The sequence below is a fragment of the Vidua chalybeata genome, chromosome 12, assembly GCF_026979565.1.
Source record: "Vidua chalybeata isolate OUT-0048 chromosome 12, bVidCha1 merged haplotype, whole genome shotgun sequence".
Taxonomy (NCBI): domain Eukaryota; kingdom Metazoa; phylum Chordata; class Aves; order Passeriformes; family Viduidae; genus Vidua; species Vidua chalybeata.
The window spans coordinates 11,249,629-11,270,006 of NC_071541.1; the positions used below are offsets into that span (position 1 = coordinate 11,249,629).

Consider the following 20,378-nt stretch of genomic DNA (forward strand, 5'->3'; position numbering starts at 1 on the left):
AAGGTCTTCAAGTGACATACTTAACACTGTGTCCTTGGGCCAAAGAAAATACATAACATATTTCTAGGCCAAAGGAATCTTGCTCAAACAGGTGCCACTGCTGCCAGCCAGGTGCATAGAGACTGAGAATGCATGTTGTAACACAAGCTCTGTAGTCCTCCCTTCCTCATTCCTGACAGCCAGCAACCAAAAATTGCCTTCATCGTAACAATACAAAGGAAAAAAATTCAGTGCTTTTGTACATGAAAAAATGTAATTTCAAGCCTAAGAATTCAGTCAGGATAGAAGCTGGAGCACAATTACATACTGCATGTCTTGGCCAGAGTTCCAAACAAAGGTAGTTGGCAGAACATCTCTGCCACAGATAACACCAACAAATGGCCTCATTTCCATTTATTATAAGATAATACAGAGGTTATGCTTCCTCATACCATCCTCATTTCTATCAGGTCCCTCTCAAGATTTGCTCTCTTTTTGACACAGGCTCCAGGTGTTCTTCATCCACAAACCTCAGCGCATCATTGCAAGTTAAATGAGGTGTCTCCAACCCAGTCCTCTTAGCTTTGTGAAACTAGAGAAGTACAATTATGAGCCCCCTCTGGCTTTTTCTGCCTTCATTTTGCAAGGGTTTAGAAATCTTTCACAGATCACATTATTCCCAAACAGACCTTTACCTTTCAATGACACAAGTATCATATTGCCCACGTAACCTCTACTCATATCAGGCTGACCTTGTCGTCTCCTTTAACAAAATCACTCCTCAACAAACAAGTGTGTGGTGTTAAGAAACAGCAGGTATTTCACTCAAGCATGCATCTTCTCCGAGTTCAGGAGTAAATACCCTGAATCTCTGTTTCCTCACAATGACTGGCTGAATCAATAATTTTTACTGGGCTCTTCTCCACTCTTAAAGGGTGTTTACCAAAAAGAGTCAGTAACAAAACAGGGAGGGGGAGAAAAAAAAACATATAAATACAAAGAATCTTCCTTAAACACAAACAGGGTTCATGGGCTGCTGCCCAGGATCCCTGATGCTTCATTTCTTGCATTTCTTCAAAAGAAAAACAAATACTTATGCTTCCAAATTTTCTCAACTCCTGCAAGCTTAATGTCTCCAATCAGCACTTGCTCACATCTTTATCTTCAAGCCAGTATTATGAAGTTTTGATAAGCTTTTTCCTTCCCAACGTCTCTCACTCCACACAGATAAAAACCACTAATAGAAGACTGAAACCAAAATCGTTGCCTCTTCTATTGCCTACATTTAGCAATCAGCAACTGTCTGAGTATTGTGAGACCCAAAGCACTGCCATGTATTACACACTTATCTCTGCAAAACCACCCTGCACAAGTGACAACTTCCAGGCAGGGGGGAGGGGGAGTTGTGCAGCTTTGTGATAATTAAAGCATAGACGAGTGTCACTGCTGTAGATAATTATGCATTAGCAGTGAAATTACTTAATGGAATTAAACAAACTAAGCCAAATGCTTTGTTTTAAAGTGAATTTAGGGTCTGCAAAAGGTATCTAACTGACAGCCCAGGAGAGCAAGAACAACAGTCCTCCATCATTCACAGAAACCACACAACCCCAGCACAGCCTGGCAGGTTTCCACCTCCACCCAGGTAAAAGGAGAGCAGAGGAAAAGCTAAGGAAAATTTCAACCTTCTCAGTCAGTCAGGCTCTGATCTATCTGATGAGCACCCACACAGGGACCAGGCAGCTACTAAGCAGAGAAGAACAACTGACTGGAGTAATTTCCTAAAAAAATAAACCAGCTCTGACAAAATGGGTTAGTTCAAACCACAGCCCAACCCCACAAGTACCCATGAGAAAAAAAATAAAAATTAATCAGTGTCAGTACAGACAAGACTCCAACCAACAACAGAAACAACAGGATAAGTAGGTACACGGCCCACAGTGAAATCACCTCCTCCCACCAAACCCATGAGGCCTTTCCCCATCCTCTCCTCTTGCCTCACCAATTGCCCACCTACACACAACTCCCATCACTGGTCTCATCTAGACGGATTCAACAGCATCCTCCTGCTTGTTAGAACAAGGACTCTCAAGGTCAGTCAGAATTTATAAGGCAGCCATTTCATCTTTTGTGCTTCTCTGGCTACATTCCTTCCTAAAAGATGCTGAACAGTGGAGATTCTGCTGGGTCTGAAAGCCCTGCCAACACCAGGGCCAATTAAGAGTTTCAGGATGATGCATATTAAAGTTATTATGGGAGGCAGTTATGCAGGCAGAATAAATCTTAACTGAACCTTTAAGTGGTTTTTATAACTTGTTTCTCCTTCTTGAAAACAGATGAAAAGATACAAATCTCCTGCCTAAGAATCTGCAGGAATTCCAGTCAACCACCAGCTTCTCTCTCAAAAGAAGATTCTGTGCTAAAAGCAATAATTCATTTCAGCCAAGGCCAGCTAGATCATCTTTATGTTTTTAAGCTCCAAATTACTCAAATCAGTGAGAAACTTACCACATCAGTGAAGACTGACCTGAAATACTACCTTCACAAAAGCACTGCAGATACATTTCAAACTTCTGCTGAGAGAAACTCCATTTTCCTTCACTATTGGTCTTCTCAGTCTACACAGTCTAATTGCAGATAGTCAAAGCCAAAGAGAAACAGATGTAATAGGAAATTTTTACAGAGATGGCTTTGGAGAGTATCTCATTAGAAGGCCAGAGTGTAGGTCAAATCAGGGAATCCTAAAGAGGATCTGAGGAATGGAGGCAGCAAACTCTGTTTTGATAGCAAACATGAGGTGTCATTAGGACAGCATCTGCCACTCTCTTCCACCATTTCCAAAACCAAACTTGCACTCAACAGCTGTTATCTACCCCTCCAAGAAACACTGCTAGAAACCAACTGGAGAGCTGAAGAACAAAGACAAATCAGAGGTGGCTGAGAACATACCACACCATTTGTGTGAAAACCTGCACTGCCTTCACAACAACCTTGTCCTCTCCTCTGCAGCCTGAACACACAGCAAGGTCACAAGTTCTAGATCTGTACATTAAGCAGGAAAGAGAACCCCAGGCAGCATGGCTAGAAAATAAAAGACAGAAACTGTTTGTATATTTTGTCAGTACACAGCAGCCTCACAACTCCAAATGATGACAGACAAGGAGCAATGTTTTTAAATTTAAAGAGGGCAAGTATAGAGTAGATGTTAGGGAGAAATTCATTACTCAGAGGGTGATGAAGCACTGCAACAGGTTGTGCCAGAGAAGCTGTGGATGCCCCATCCTTGGTAACGTTCAAGGCCAGGTTGGATGGGGCCCTGAGCAACCTGATCTAGAGAATGAAATCCCTGTCCATGGCAGGACAGTTGGAATTAGATAATCCTTAGGGTCCTTTCCAGTCCAAACCATTCTGTGATTTTGCAATTTCTGTAGGAAGCAATGAACTCCAAAAACTTAATGTAAACTCATCCTGAAAAATATTATGGTAACTCCTGGAGAACCTAGAGTCAGAAGGAAAACAAATAAGCAAAAACTTTGAGACATTTCATTGGTATGCAAGCAATCTGAGGGCTCAGCAGTTCCTGCTCCACCCCTGGAAAGGAGACTTCATGGGTGTCCCTTCAGTGCCACCTTCAGGAAATACTCACTGCTGCTTTCCAAATGCTCTCGACACTGCTGGAAAATTGTATGAACTCAGTGAAGGCATCATCGCTGGCAGGCAACTGAGGTGCACATTAAAAACATTTTAGTTCTGAAATAAGGGTATTACAACGAGAATCACACCCCAAAGAACTGCAAAGCAGAGCACAGATGTACTTGTTGTTGCAAGATCAATATGCAGAGCAGCTGCTGGACTGAGCAGTGGGTTTGACCCCAAATAAGAAATGTAATTCATCTCCCAGATTCTGCATGAGCCAAGTGATAGATTTTCCCAAATCCTACATTCAAAGGGATATTGATGAGGATATGCTGTTTGTGAATTGTTTATCAGACTCCCTTTGCACCACCACATCTTAAAGGCTCACTTGAAAAGCCAAAAAACACTCTCCCTCAAAAATAGTTATAAAAACCAAGCTATCAAAACTGCTTTGTTAATAAAAGCAGAAAGTTTGATAGGAATTCAGAGTCAGTAATGATGTGAAAAACATAATGCATGGGTCAAAAAAGACATTCTAATATCATTTATTTATTTACACACACGCCTGCACAAGATGTACCTTAAGCTTCTGGACAGTGTATTGACTTAGCAGTAGATGACATGAATTTTCAAGGAGGAAACTTAGTTCCCAATCACTCTGCATCATAGCTCTTACAATAGGCAGATGACTCGATGACCTGCACAGTGGGGCCTAACCAAGCTCAACAGCAACATCTGCTGGGCAACAAGCAACTAGAGGAAATTAGAATGATTACATGAAAGTTTGTTACTCCTTCTTATAAACATGTGAACTTTTGCTAAAGTTTTAGAATGCCCAGTAAGATACATTTCTTGTACAGGAAGCAGATGTAACTTCTAAACAGATAAGCAAACAACAAGGTACAATTTTTCCTAAGCTTGCATGTGTATGTGGTCAGAAAAACCTATCATCTAACCATTACCTGCTCACCAAGATACTTCACAGTAAAACACTGAAATTAAACGAGATTAAAATTCCTCTATGCTGGAGAAAATCTCTTCTGTCTAGCTGGTTCAATCACACCTGAAAACACCCATGGTATTCCTTGAGCTACTTTCTTTCCTAAGGGAGCAGCCTGCATTTGCAAGGCCTGAGGCAGGGAAGTATTTATTAGTCCTACCACATAAGTCCCATCCACACAGAGGAGAATGGCAGCTAAGACCATTAGTGCTTCTCTCCCTGCAGGTTCCTTACCATATTCCTTATTAAGCTCAGAAAAAAAGCCTGCTATGGCAGGATGACATTGGAGCATAAGCACAGGTAATGGTCCCCACTTAAGCTGGGCACAAACTGACACTTCACCCAGATTAATTACAATGAAAACTCGTTATTTTTACACCAGATGCATGAAATTTGATGGACTACTTGTAAACTAGTCTAAAAAAAAAAGAAAATGCAAGGGGTTGGCAACAGCTTCAAGGTTGCATTTAGACATCCAGCACAATCTGGAACAAGGGCAGTGACCTGAGAGGTGGCTTCTGAGCAGCCATCAGATGGGGAAGGGTGTTGATGCATCCCACTTCTGTTCCCAGGAAAGGAACAGTATCAAAATCTTACTTGACCATGGAACCACCTCTTTTTGCAGATCACTGTTTAACAGGAAATCACAGGCAAGCAGCTTTTTAACAGAACTCTATGATAACCTTCAGTAAAACAAAGCTTTGAAAAATTACACTGTAAAATGCTGAGTCTTGAACAGGAAACAGCACAGCAGCTGGGGAGACAACTTTTTAAATGACAGAAAACTATAGGCTGGACTGATGTTCATTATCTTTAAAACTGTAGCTGGCTTTGCAGTTTAAAGCTGTCAAGCTTTTTGAGTTTTGTACTTATAACAGAAGTCTTTTATGCTGAAAAATTAGGAAAAAGGGTTAAGAAACATGCAACCTTATTTTCAGCTGATATAGCGATTGTTGTTATTGTTGTTGCTTTGGGAGGAGTTTATCTGATTTGGGTTTTTTTCAGGGTGCTGCTTTGTGTGGTTTGTTGGTTTTGAGGGTTTGGTGGTTTTGGTTTGGCATTTTTTAACATACCTTTATTTGCAATCTCCCTTTTCCCACATTTAGCTGTTAAACTAGGAGAGAATATCATATGAAAATACAAAAATGAGTGATTACTCAAGTCTTCAGCTGGTAAGGGAACAGCTTTTGTAAGGAACCTTTTGTGTATTGGAAGTTCGGAAGCCGGGGTGGGTTCACCCAGAGTCTCAGCTTGACAGTGCCAATTACAGCTACAGCAAGATGAACTAAGGAACAAATCCATTCTGCTCAGAGGATGGAGAGAAAAGAAGAGATATGAACCTCTATCTTTGAAAAAATAAAGGGGCTTGAAGTCATCTACCAGACAGCAAACCACTTTTTCCACGGCAAAAGCATTAGGCTGAAGATGCAGAGAATGTAAATGGCAAGCTCTCAGTCCTAATTGGAAGAGCACTGCTTATTTAACAAATGTATCCTTAGTCTAATGTTCTATTCAAGTAAATATTAAACTTTTTTGGAGCTTTTTTCTTTTGGACAGTAATTATACATAGCTCTGCTCAGTCTGTTTGATCAATTTTTACTTGATTCCTACTGTATCATCCTTCAAGTTTCCCCATTATCACATAGTCTTCAAGGCTAAAAAGGCTCTAAAACCCCTATGTAATGCACAGACAGGAAAAAGAAATACAGCTAACACTAATTCCTTCCCTTCCTCACAAGCTTGCAGGTGTTCTATTTTCATTGTCTAAAAAATCAAAGTCATCAGCTCATTTCCTTTCCCTTAGTACAGTCTCTTTAAGAAACTACTTTCCGTCATGTTTTACTCAGTACTCATAAATAATACAGATAATTGCAGATAGCCATAGCAAACAAGCAGAGAAAGTATACAGATACAGCACAAAGAAAACAATAAAAATTCTGATGTGCTCCAAAAGCAGAAAGAATTCCTGGCAAATAGAAGCAGCTGCATCCAGGTCATTTTTTTAGTTGATATAAAGCAATCAGAGAGCCAAAAATAATAAAGGGACAGACTTCAGACAAAGCTACATAAAGCTGCTGGCAACTCAGTTCCTTCTGCAGCAACACATTTCCTACATCATCCTCATGTGTAAAAGACAGTTATTTCTTCCCTAAAAATCTACATTAGTAAGGAGAAATACTAGTCATAGAACGGTACGTTTAAACCTGCTGAAACTCCAAAGCAGATAAGCAGCATTCAATTAGGAGAATATTATGCCGACTATAAAAAGGAACTCAGAGAGTCCAGCCAGCCACCCAAGGGTTAACATCACGCTTTTCTCATCAAAACCTCTTCCAAGAGGTTAAGCACACAATAGACTATCTAAAGCACAGCTAGAAAGGCTGCTTGAAATTCCACACATGTGCCTCAGCAATGTATTTCTATTAATGTCCAGTGTGTGTCAGCGTGAAGATAAGGTACCAACATCATGTCCAACCAGCCAGCTAGAGAATGGGACGCCGTGTAAAACATTGTCTGATGCTTAGGATCCCGGAGAACAGCGGCGTTTGCAATCTCACCCGCTGCACACGTGCCTGATAACACCAACAACGAGGAGAGGCAGCAGCAGCAAACCATCCTGCAGCTTCGGGACAGTAAAAAGATGGAGAGACAAAGAAGGAAGCAAGCAAGAATTAAAATAAACATCAGCAAATTGGGGCAGGTTTGAGGATGTCCAACTGGAGGGGAGGGAATAAACAAACTGGAAAAAACCCCAGTGAAACTTAGTCTTTGTATCAGCTCACTTTAACTGCTCTTTAAGGTGAGAAATAAAAAGTTACATCAGTGTTTATTTTGATTACTCACACATACCATTTAGACTCAGTTTGATCTACTAGTATCAATCCAACAAAGCCATTTGTACTGGGCCTTGTGGAAGACACTGTATTTGAGGAAACATGATCTTGACCAGGACACACCTGCTCTGCTGGGCCCGGCTCTGGCAGCTTGAGAAGCCCATGTGTTCCCACAAGCAGCTGGTGAATTCCTACTGGAACACCCACGCCAGTTGTGCTGTGCACTGACAGGTGCTATCACACAGATACATTCCAGCCCATCAGGAATCTTCCTATTAGCTGAACAGTTTTCTAATTTAATCTGTAACTTACCTATGCTTGAGAAAGGTAAATTGTATGTGGATGAAGGGGTGGAATGCAATGATTCCAGCTGGGACACCACAGTGCATGGAAGAAGTGGTGATCCACGCAACAGTTAAGACACAGTTTGGCCTTTGGGCCTGTCTTGTGCTGCTTATGCCCTCCTGAATGAGCTGTAAATTAGAGCAGAATTCTCTACTACAGAATAGTCTGACAGCAGAATAGTAAGACTCAGTACTAGTTTTGCTGGACCAGTCACAGAAAAATATCAACGTATTATTCTCCTATTTCTTTATGAATTGAATATTTTGCAGTTATACATAGGGGAAAGTGAAGGCTAATCTTATCTTTTACTTCTTAAATGATGAAATGGCTTTACAGTAACCCTAAATCAGAACAAATGAATCTTGAAGAAGTTTCTGTGGAGTACATAAACTTGGTAGACAAAAAAAAAAAAAAGTGTGAAATACAGGCATGGAAAATTGAAGGCAAGACAGGGGAAGTAAGCTGCACCCCAGACAACTTCAATTTGTTGCAGCTGTTGGATTTTAAAAAAGGCCAACCTTGTGATAAGGTCTCTTAGCTCAAGAGACTACAAAAATGAGAAGTTCAAACGACCATCAGCTGCTGAAGTCCACGAAAACTCTCCAAACACAAATTAACCTTCAGTCAGGAGATAAAAGACTAGCTGCAGAAACTGGAAGTTATTAAAAAATGCTATAAGTGTCTGACAAATCAGAGCAGCAGTAGCAGGAAAATAAGCAGTACATAGGCAGAATCTTACCCTTAGCCAGGTAACACCTTCTCCTTCCCTCCAGAGAAGAGGAGGTTCTCTTTTGCATTGGCTGTGTTTTCAATTTCTGCCTTTATTGTAGTGCACACTCTCCAAAATTGCTTTAGTTAAATTTAGACCTCACTGATACTCCAGAGAACAGAAGTTATTAGCTTGCTGGAGGTAGAAGACATGTAGATAGATCCTCACCATGCCAAGCTTAAATTTAATGCAAACCTTTCCACAGTCCATCAGTTAACACTTCAAGATTATTTTCTATAGGGATCCCTTAAATGTTTAATGTTTTAATGGTTTCACTAAGTAATTATTTCACTGAAGAAATAAACCCACTTTTATAGTAGAGGGTAGCAGACAAAGAGGAGCCCAATTGTAGGGAAAAGGAGGGATGTTCTGGCCTGAGACTATAGAATAACAGACCACTAATTTTAAAGTCTCCACATACTAATATATTTTCTTCAGAAGAAAGTCGGAAGAGTGTCTCAGGCTCACACACAACAAGACAGAGGGATACAAGGCACAAGGACTGAAGCTATTTCAATCCCCCCGTCAATAGTTTGCAACATTTGGTAATAAATCCTTAAGTCTCAAACCTAAAAATACATCTTTCCATTTCTATCAACATATTTAAAAGGCAGCTTCATTTAATTAGTGGAAGAATTAGCTGTCAATTAGTGAGAGCAATCAAAAACAACTGCATTGCAATTTCCAGCCCGAGACACTGCCACTCTTGCTAACCTGGCTGGGACCCTACCTGGCTCTGCAGGCACTGAGGGCAGGTCTGGGTGTTTGACATACAGCCTGTGAATGCTCTGCAAAGAGCCAAACCACAGCAAACCATGTTCACAAGGAGCCGCTGCCCCCACAACTGTAGGTAGGAATGAAGATTCTAACAACTAAATGCACCACTTATTTTCTAAAGAAAACATAAAAAATAATCTAAAAAAAAGGTGTCTTTCATAAACACATATAAAAACCTGTTCCTAACAACTGCAACATCAATGAAAATCAAACTGAATGGGCTTTTTCCTCGTTTTTCACTATTATTTGAAACAAGCCTCCATACTTTCAGATTTCAATCTATGTTTTCTGCCTCACCCATAAAAAACTTCAATAAAGTATTTACAGAAAATAAAAAGCCAGGAAACACCAAACCTCATGCATTAGCCATGTCACCTCCCAGAACCAACCTATTTTTTACAAGGTTTACAGCTTTAGAAAGGGAAGGGTTCAGCTCAGTGTGCTGTGTTTTAGCTGTAGAGCCAACAGGACCAAATAAACTGTCCCTGAGGTGAGCAGTTTCCAAACCATAATGCAAAGCTCACAGAGACAATACCTTTCATTACATCAACTCAAACAAAAACAGGGAGGAAAAAAAAAGACAAGTTTTGACAATAGAGACCTGACCTTGAAACCAGCAGTGTCACTTCACTGATAGCTCCACACTGTCACAGTTCCAACAAACACCATGCTACTGCTGGGCCTCATCCGGTCACTACAGCTTGTCACAATGGTAGGAGATTACACACAACAAAACCCCAGTTAATCTAGGAATGCTTACCTATGGCTAATCAGCCAGGATGAAGCTGATCCCCAGCTTATCACAAAGCCTTAACAAAGTAAATCATGCTCAGCACAGTTTCTAAAACAATCTTCAGTACCAGCTCAGCTGCATCTACTGCTGACACTGATCAACAACAGTGGGCAATTCACAGCAAAAAACCCCACAAGATTCACTTAAAGCTTCATCAATTACCAGGAATATAAAGGAAACTTTGCACAAATGGGCTCATTGGATCATTCCTGTATCCCTACAAAGTGAAAAAGAAAATAACTGATCACTTCCTAACACCAAGATTCTCCTCCATTGTAACAATCTATGAACTGGCTGTTTATGCTATTTTCAGTAATTTTTAGCAGTTTTACTTCCACGTTCTTTGAAATGGAGAAGAAAGCATACCAGTTAAAATGTGAGCAGCCCAATATGCACTAAATCAAGGGTGGAAGTGTCCAAAGTATGCATAGCACAGCCCAAGAATTCAGAATGCCACATTCACAAAGTGAATTTATCAAAACCCACTGCTTTAAAGGCATTCCCAATCACGTATTCTTCCTTCATCCCATCTTTCCTGAATCAAGAAGAGGAGATGAGAGGCTCTGAAAAACAAAGATTATATCTGGGGAAGAAATCATCTGAAAGAATTCAACAGCGTACAGCCAATTACAATCAGCTACTGGAGCAACCTGAAACAAACTCTCATTCTTGTATTTCCTTTCATGCCCATTTGAGCCATGCTAGTCACAACAGTCCAATGCTGGAACCACCAGAAAGCAAAGGTTGCCATCCAGCAAGCCAGTGAGCAGGCATGATCAGAAACACTGGGAATAGCAAGTCATCCATCGTGGGCTGCTGGATAAACTCTCCAGCAATTATGAGTTCACTGCCCAGTCTGTTTCAAGCAGCAGCCAGTGCCTGAAACAGCTGGTCATAGTGCAAAGTCTGTCCTACCATCACCCCATTTCTGAACTCGTTCTTTCAAAGTGAGAAGGAAGATGACGACTTTTGGTCAATAACTCTGACAAAGCCATTATCCTTGGGGGTATTTAATGGGGAGATAAGAACTTCAGGGCTTTACACAAATCATATTAGTTCAATGCTTAAATCCGGGTAATGCTTCTTTTCAAAGTATTAATTTCATTTATTCTATTTGCTCTCCCTCTGTCCTGATAACACAAGTGCACATGGCCTCTAAATGAGATCCTCCTATTTTATAAGTTATAATCCTCCCTTTCTAGAGTAGTAATGAGATGTCTTCGCTTAATCGCGTTTATTTCCCCCCTCCAGCTTCTGCTTTTATCCATCCCCATTCCACATTGATTTGTCTTAAAGGTTTCAGTAAAAACCATCAGGCACAGAGTCCCTGGCTCCAAGAGGCTCCTGATGCATATGCTGCACATGCTGCTCAACCTTCAGGGATTACAAAAGCAAAAAGGAGGAAAAAGAGCAGCTTTGTTTGCAAAGTTTCCTTTATTGGTAGGAAGGAGGAAAAAAAAGAAACCCAAAAGAACTGAGAAGTTAAGAGAACAAGTTTTGATTAATTGGAAATGAAAAAGGAAAGATTTCTCACATAGGGGAATGGTGAGACTATTCACAACATAGTCAAGCAATTAAATAACTTGACTGACAACTTTGCAAGTTCCTCATGCTAGAAATAGAAAAGGATTTAAAGATAGCTGTGTTAATTCTTCGGTATTTCACATGAGACTTAAAGCACGGCAGCAGCATTAGTTAAACACCCTAGGCCTTGCTCTGAAACACTGTACATATAATCCTTGTTGTGTTGTAAGTACCCACAGCATTAAATTATTCATAGAGTCCATTCAGCACCATGATCCTGCAGTGCTGCACAAACAAAAAACCACATTTTATCTCTAATACAAATTGGGGAGAGTTCTTCTACAGCAGCTTAGCAGACTACTTTCATTTGAGCCAGTCCCCAGGGTTAATCAAAAAGCCATATTCACTCAAAGAGGAAAGTGAATGCTGCACTATTACTTACAGAGCTGTTTTGCTTCTTAAACTAAAGCTGTAAGGAATTTTACTCAAAACCCAAGGAATCTAGAAGCTAAGTACCTTCTTCAAAGTCATTAAAAGAAAAAGAAAGGTCATGACAAAAATGTAGAAAAGGAGCCAGGTATTTAACTCTAAATCCCTCTTGAAACGAGTACACTTCAAGGAGAAAAAAATCAGCTAAACAAAATATATAAACCACAATAAAATAAGTTTTAATCTGCACCCTGCCCTATAAACAATCTAGTAACTGGCCCCAGAAGCTGACAGCAAGTTCCATATCAAAGGTTAATTCTAGTCCACCCTCTCTTTGTGTGCACCATATAATAACACTGAAGTGCTTATAGCAATATTTCCAATAATAAAAGTCAGTGAGTGAAAGCTATAAAGAATAGATTAAATGGCATGCAATGTTCAGCACAACCACAATGAAATCACTTCAAAATACAGCTATGGTACTTGGATTTATACAAGTGGTACGGTTACAGGGGAATGTTCCAGCACTGCTGCGGACAACAGTACAAAAAAGGGCTACTAATCACTGAACTATTGATACGATAAGAGCACAGGGCAGTTCAAGATCTTAATGCAAATACTAAAAAAATGAATAAAGTTTTCTAATTATGTGTGGCATAGTTTTCAATTTTTACCAAATTAAGTGCTGCTTAAGAAGCAAATTATTCATTTGTTATTTCTTTCATGGGAGTTGCCCCATTTTTAATCTCATTTCCCTAATAGGTCACAACAACAACAACCCTGGAAGTTTCTTTCTTATAAATGTAAGCAGATAGCTTCCATTGCTATCTGCACCTGGATTACCACTAGATACCTTGAGTTCCACTATCTTCTACCTGAAAGAGAAGATTGACACAAGACATGGATGAGCAGCTCATATCCAGTATTTTTCCCATTTGCTGGGGCAAAAAAACAGAAGAGCAAGAAACACTCAAGCCTTATCATAATAAAGGAGGAAAATACTAGAAGACAAAGGACAGACATGGTTTGAGTAGGACTGAGTCAATACAATAAGGTAACCATGTTCAAAAGGAAACTGTAGCTGAGATAAAGCAATTCTGATAGGGATCCCAATAATTTAATCTGGCCACAACAGTTCCTTTTTAGGAAGATATCTAGAAGCTGACAAACAATAGCTCTGTCCTCATCTTTGCAAGGACAGACTAGACTATCCCATTTTTTAAGGATCCTAAATTTATGACTGATGAAGAGATAGTTAAAAAGCAATGAAATGTAACAGTTTTTCATTCTTCCACCACATTCTGGGTTAACACACTGTGGTCACTATTTATCACAATGGGACCCTAATCAGATTTTTACAGAGCATGGTATGGGTATGCAACACTACAGGATTGAAAGGTAATTCAGATAATAAAACAGCTTTTCTATGTGAGCAGTCAGGTCCCAGCTCATTTTAGAGGTATCTTTGCATTTCACAAATATTGCATGACTCTGCTAGTCACATTTCTTCAGGATTACACTCCACTTCATTGCAGGAGAGCAAGGCTCTACTTTGAGCAAAGTCATATCTTTAGACTGGACAACAAATCCACCAACTTCTTCCCCTTGCTCTTAAAGAAGCCAGTTAATTGCATTCATAAAGAGAATATTCTCTCTCTAGCAAAAACAGCGTTAATACTGCACCTGCTGACCCAAATGTCCTTTGCAGAGGAGCAACGGTCACCTGCCTCAGACATCACTGCTCTGAAGCTCAGCAATGATCCAGCACCCTATGGTCAGGATACAACCTGCCACGAGGAAATTTCCTGCCACACAGAAGCCATTCACAAGCTGTATCTATCCAGGAGAGCAATCTCAGACACCTACCAATCCAATCATACACAGATTTTATCATGGAGACAAAGTACAGTTGGGTCCAGAACCACAAACAGACCAATTCACAGAAGAGAATTTCCTTAAAGACTGTTAACCACCAAAGTGAAAATACAACCTCTTGCTTTCAAAGCCTCTAAGTCTTAGAACATCAGCATTTCCAAGGGTGTAGGTGGGAAATACTGTTATATTCCTGCTCTGTCCTCGTGCTTTCCATCAGCAGCTGCTAGGGATCACTGTCAGAGATGGACTACAGCTATAAAGACCTATTCTTTGTACCACTATCACTATTCTTACATACATTTTATTTATTCAGTCCCTCCCCAAAAATATCTTTCTATTATAACCTCTAAATGCTTCACATTTTGCCTGGGGAAGCCAAGCCTGTTAGCATTCAGCATATTAAAAAACCCCAAATCTCACAGGATTCTTCACTTAAATCAAGTACACATTTGTTAAGCTACAGATCAGTAGGATGAAAGAACCACAATAAAGACTATCCATACTCCAGTCTGTCCTTTCCCTAAACCATCCTTTCAGTATGCACCAGGCAAGGAGAGCTCTCTTGGTCTAGTTCTCTCAATAAAGTTTAAAGGACAGTCTGAAGGAATGAGCAGCTGGATCTCACTGTGGCAAGCATGGCCCCACCTCACTGTCACACCCTGACACCACTGCAGGTCAGGAAAAAGTGGCAGCTCCAGTAAGACTCTGCACTTGTTACAGACAGTACACCATTGCCATAGGAATGGCAGTATGGAAAAGAGAACAATATAAAATAGTATCACGTGAATATTAAGCACCAAAGACAATCCCAGTGTACTGTAGCAATTGATAAAAACCTTTTGCTCTACTCAGCCTCATCTCACTGTATTTGTGCCTCCAGCACTGCTCTTCTCAGCACTGGTATGACAGCAACCTAATGGGTCATCATAACACCAAGGTGCCTGACTAATAGTAAAAGCTGCAGCAAGAAGTCCCCAAAAGTCAGTCTGCCTGCTGGGCAAGAACAAATTGGTTTGGGAGTCAGTGGTGTGTTCAAAAAGGGTTTATGCTTCCTGGGCTCTAAAAAATCAATCCTAGACCTTCCTCAAAAGGTTGCAATACTTGACAGTTTTACAACAGCTCTTCTCTTACCAGATTTATAAAAATGCTCAAACAAACGAAAACATGATTACTTTTTATTAATTTGTGTACATGCACTATTATACCCTATAAAAAAAAAAAAAAGCAAAGTCTCAGGATATATCAGGTCAGCAGAATTTGATCCTTTATATATTGAAACATTTATTTCGTACACTTAAGAGCTCGGAAGAGTTCTCTGTAGCTAGACAAGGACCACACACACACCATACTCCCTGCCACTGGTAAAACTGTCCTCAGCACAGTCACTGTTCATGCCTTGGCAGCACAGAGTGACATGCTGCAAGTGGAGCTTGCAGCTGCACTGTGGGCCAAATGTTAAGTGATGAGTGAGGTGAGGAATGTTTCAGCCTAAACCCAAGTTTCTAAGTTCATCACACAAGTGACATTAAATGAATCCCCTCAAGCAGAGCCATTTTAGCCTGTGCAGGTTGGAAACATAGCTGGGGGTTTGTTACTCACCAGCTGGGCTGCTCTCTGCCTCTCCTCAATAATGCTGTTCCTTTCCTTGGCCTCATTGGCTGCTTCCCTTTCTCTCTTGGCCAGCCAGAGCAACTCCTCTTGGACCAGTGTCTGTTCTTCCACATACCTGTATGAGCATCAAAAGCAGAGAGAAGATCATCAGCAGACTTGTGGCAACATGGCTTGTCATGGAGTAGCCCTGCTTAGAGCCAAAACACAAATCCAGAATCTATTTGACACAAAATCTGCTCACAATCCCATTATCAGCAGGAACTCAAAAGCCCAACAAACTTTAAATATGACCTGCAATTCCAGTGAGGTACAGCTCTGGCAACAATGGCAGGCATAGCATCACATAAGCTTATACTTCTGTTTTATTTAGCTCTATTAAGTACTTAATTATCACCTGAAAATAGTGAAAATAGGAAGCAGTTAGCCAGACAAATAGACATTGCTTTGGAAAAGATCAAGGGACATACAACAATAAAAGGAGTCAGCCTGGCTGACAATGCTGCTCTTTGGCTCTTGCACAGGAAAGAAAAATCACACAAAATGTATGCAGCAACAGCACTAAGAGAAGCAGCCCTGAGCCAAAAAAAGGCTTCAAAGCCTCAGGTATTAAAACATAACCATAGAATAGAATCAGAGACTTGTTAAGGTTGGAAAAGATTAACCCAACTCCACCATGTTCACCACTAAACCATGTCCCCAAGTGTCACATCCACAAGACTTTTGAATACTTCCAAGAATGGTGATTCCATCACTTCCCTGGGCAGCCTGTTCCAATGCTTAATCACCTTTTCAGTGAAGAAATTTTCCCTCATACCCAACCTAAACCTCCCCTGGCACAACTTGAGGCTGCTTCCTCTTGTCCTGTCACTTGTCACACCTGGGAGAAGAGACTGACACCCCCCGCCCCTCCATCTGGCTACAATCTCCTTTCAGGTGTTGTAGATCCATGAGGTTCCCCCGAGCCTCCTTTTCTCCAGGCTAAACACCCCCAGCTAGTGCCAAGGAGACTTGTGCTCCAGCCCCTTCCCCAGCTCCCTTGCCCTCCTCTGGACACACTCCAGCACCTCAATGTCTTTGTGTAGTGAGGAGCCCAAAACTGACCCAGGGTTTGAGCTGTGGCCTCAGCAGTGCCCAGTGCAGGGGGACAATCACTGCCCTGGTCCTGCTGGCCACCCTATTGCTGACACAGCCAGGATGCCACTGGCCTGCTTGGCCACCTGGAGACCTGAGCTCATGTTCAGCCACTACCAAACACACACCCATTATGCTCAGACTGAAGTAAAACACAGATATATGCATACATAGATATATTCCCAAATGAGCTAAACTATTGTCTTTTTCAAGAGCTTCACCTCACCTCCTGTAGAGATCCTGCTCTGCAGCAGAGTCACTTGCCTTTGGCGGCTGAACTCCTAGAAAGGAGAAGAGAAACGTGTGACAACTAATAGTAACTACAAATGTAGTCCTTCATCACATCATAAATTATTTTAGGAGAATTTCATATTATTCATCAAGAGAAAAAAAAAGGTCAAGAAATTTAAGTTTGATGGATAGAGTTTGAATTTTGAAACAGACACAACAACAGCATCATTTTCAAACAGGCACACTGAATAAACCATGCGACAGAAAACTTCCACGTGAGGATATTAACTCCTCAAACCCTTATATATGCTGAAACATGAGCATGGTTGTAGACCTATTTTCCATTTCCTTTCTCTAGTTCCAGTAAGTCTTCCTCTTGACCTCCTTCTCTCCTTGTAATTAAAAGGGATTCCACGAGTGAAGATGAAATTATTTGATGGAGTTCAGGTCATCCATAAAGCTAAATCTACATTCAGGAAAGACACAGGCTGACAGCAAACAAATCCCTAAAAGCAAAGGCCTAGTTCCCTAACGTCATTTTAGTCTGGATGCCTTAAACAAATCCACACTGCTGATATACGTCACCAAAGTCTATTTGAGAACCAATAGAAATCAAACAGTTTTCTGATATGTAAAGAAAGACAAGTTCAGAAACCAAGTTTTCATCATCCACTTAGCCAGCTGTGCTTAGACAGGTTATCTTTCCCTATGAGCTTCTTTCCAAAGAATAAAAAGCAGTACTTCCCTCACCCATGCACAATATACACCCTGGGTATGCAGAGCAGACAACAAGGCAGCTTGCCAGAAATGAAAAGCAAAATATTTCTGCCTTGTTTATTGCACGTTGATCTGAAATGCTAGAAATGTTCACAGAGTGATACAGGCTAACCAAAGAGCTCCTCTCCCAACAGGATAGCACTGAAAACTACCAGCAGCCTCTGTAACAGGCAGTGGCAGCACCACCCCACAGTACCTGTAGGTCTGGGTTTCCCTTCTGCAGCCAGTGAGGATGGAGCTGTGCCATTGGATGCACGGGGAGATCTCTGGTTGTCCCTTCTACTTTGAGATGATGCTTTCATCCGGTTCACTACATCTTCAGTGAGCTGAAACACAGAACCAGCCAAGTCCATTTCTGGTGTGTATTTCACTGTGAACCTCCCCGTTTGTTAGTTCCCATGATAGCACAGAAGTGTTGTCAGTTACCTCATTGCAATGTCCCTCCAGTCCACGCAGTCAGCACCTGTATGTTGACTTTACATTTTTAAAACCTTTTACTTGTATGTTGACTTTATGTTTTTAAAACCTTTTACTTGTATGTTGACTTCATGTTTTCAAAACCCATACCCTATCAGTAAGTGACAAAACCTCCAATCTACTGCCTGACCCTAAAAGCATCACTAGACAGTCATCCACAAATACCAACAAAGGTGGAGAGCACCCTTAAAGATGTTTACCCTTTGTATAGGGACAAATCTACCCGAAGTGGAAGGAAAGGAATTAAGCAGGTTTTAAGCTCATCTTTTCCTCTTCTTGAACCTAGATCAGCATGGCAGACATGCTGCAACCCATGTGACAGAGAACAGCTTCCCACCCACATCAGGCTGCAAACACTTTTGCAATCTCAATTTCATTTTCACTCCCTGACTTGAGTTCAAACCCATGAAAAAGAAAGAAAAGTTAACTTGAAGTTTTCTGGCAATTCAGTCCAAGAGGCTTCTCACAGCACTGTTAAAACTGACCCCTTCCTCCTGCCAAGGTCAGAGGGTCTGGCTGCAGAACAAAACTAAATGAGGCTGTTCCCCACCTAGACATGCCACAATAGAAAACATATTTTAAGTTATACCACTACTACCCAACTTGACAGCATTTTTAATACCTTCATTTTACATTGTTATCATGCCCAATTCCTAATTTTAAAGACACAAATCCTTGTCTATATCCTGTAAAGAAAAATTAGGCAAAGATAATTTTACCTCCATCAAATACTTTAACAAGGAGATAGGCACAATCTTAGCTAACTTTTGTCAAATAATTAGTCAAAATGGGATGAAAAATAAGCAGCTACAGCAACACTCTGTAAGTTAATTTCTGGCAGATTTTAGGGAGAAATCACATAAAATTATCAAGACGCAAGAGCAATGAAAATGATGGTAGTAATAAAAAAAAAAAACCCAAAACTAACATGTAAAAAAACCAAAGAAAAATATAAACGGGGAAAAATACTCCTTAACGGTAGCACCACCACTCTCTAGGGCTTGTTTCCACAACACACACTTGTCAATTTCCGACCGAAGGTCAAGAAGCAGTTTCCCAGTGTCCCTCCCAGGAACACCGCCCTGTTCCCAGCTCTCATCTCCCGCTGCTCGCACAGCGATGCTCTGCCCGGGCTCCTGGCACCATGAGCAAGGGCAGAGCTGTCTCCTGGATGCCCTCAGAGCCGCGCAGCGCCGTTAGCATCAAACTGCTTGCAAAGCACAAGGCAGGGGCAAAACGAGGTCATTAAGCAGCGAGGAGAGAAAGAGGGTTGACAGCAGAGTTTGGAAGTGAAAATAAAGAGCTGGCGTGCCCCCGCTCGACAGCGGCCATGCCCAGGCCCCCAGCCCTCTTTCCCACCACTCGCCCCATCACTTCTCCAACCCGCTATTCCTTCAGCCTTCCAGGTTTCCCTCCCCTCCTCCCTTCCAGCGCTGCACCTCGCTCCCCTGACCGCCCGGCCGGAGCCTTCCCCAGCCCGGCTCCCTCCGCGCCCGGCCCCCGCAGCCTCCCCGCCTCCAACACCCGAGCCGCCTCACCCTGATGCCCTGCAGCACCCGGACTCGCTCCCGCTCATCCAGCCCGAAGGACACCCTCCTGCCGCCCTGGCTGCTCTCGCTGCCGCCCATGCCGCCCGGGGTCGCCCCGTCCTCGCCGCGCCCCTCTCTCGCACCGGCCGCCAGCAGCGCCTCTACCCCGGCAGCGCCTGCCAATATACCCGCTCCCCATTGGCGACGGCCGCGGTACGGCCAATAGCGCCGCGCGGTGCTAGCGGTCGGGCGCGGTGCACGCTGGGGGATGTAGTCTGTGCCGGGAGAGGGCGGCCCGCCCGGTGCCGGGGAAGCGCAGGGCACCAAGGCGCCTCCGGGATAGCGGAGAGTCCCGCTCCTGGCCCGGTGAGCCCGCCCTCAGCACCGCCCTGGCGGTGAACGCGGCATCGAAACTGCCCGTACAACTTCCACTGCTACACGTCCAAGCCACGGGGTTTTGCCAAGTGGAGGAAGGATGACCTCTCGTCAGACACAGCAGCTGCGCTGGGAGCAGAATTCACCTCCGCTCCTTCCAGCCAGACGGTGCCGTCACCTGCCCTGGCACACATGGCTGGGTCCTGCATAGGTCAGGCTACGGCTGATACAGTCCCCGTTGCCAGGCATGGCTGATCCAACAGCCTAAACAGAAGGAATGAGATAA

At 42.2% G+C, this 20,378-nt stretch overlaps 1 protein-coding gene across 2 annotated transcripts in view; it reads right to left on the reverse strand.

Moving 5' to 3' along the window:
- The window catches only part of CHCHD6 (coiled-coil-helix-coiled-coil-helix domain containing 6), a 108,967-nt gene extending 89,073 nt beyond the window's left edge, over positions 1 to 19,894 (reverse strand). Inside the window, exons 1-4 of one of the 2 annotated variants that reach the window (XM_053953475.1) lie at positions 19,727 to 19,894; positions 17,908 to 18,037; positions 16,930 to 16,984; positions 15,561 to 15,687 (exon numbers count right to left, since the gene is read on the reverse strand). In XM_053953475.1, the coding sequence (XP_053809450.1) occupies positions 15,561 to 15,687; positions 16,930 to 16,984; positions 17,908 to 18,037; positions 19,727 to 19,816 (402 nt within the window). In that variant the 5' untranslated portion in view covers positions 19,817 to 19,894. Of the gene's footprint in view, positions 1 to 15,560; positions 15,688 to 16,929; positions 16,985 to 17,907; positions 18,038 to 18,137; positions 19,049 to 19,726 lie in introns of those variants that run through there. The other variant, XM_053953476.1, reaches the window with a different exon arrangement.
- Between the last annotated feature and the right edge of the window lie 484 nt (positions 19,895 to 20,378).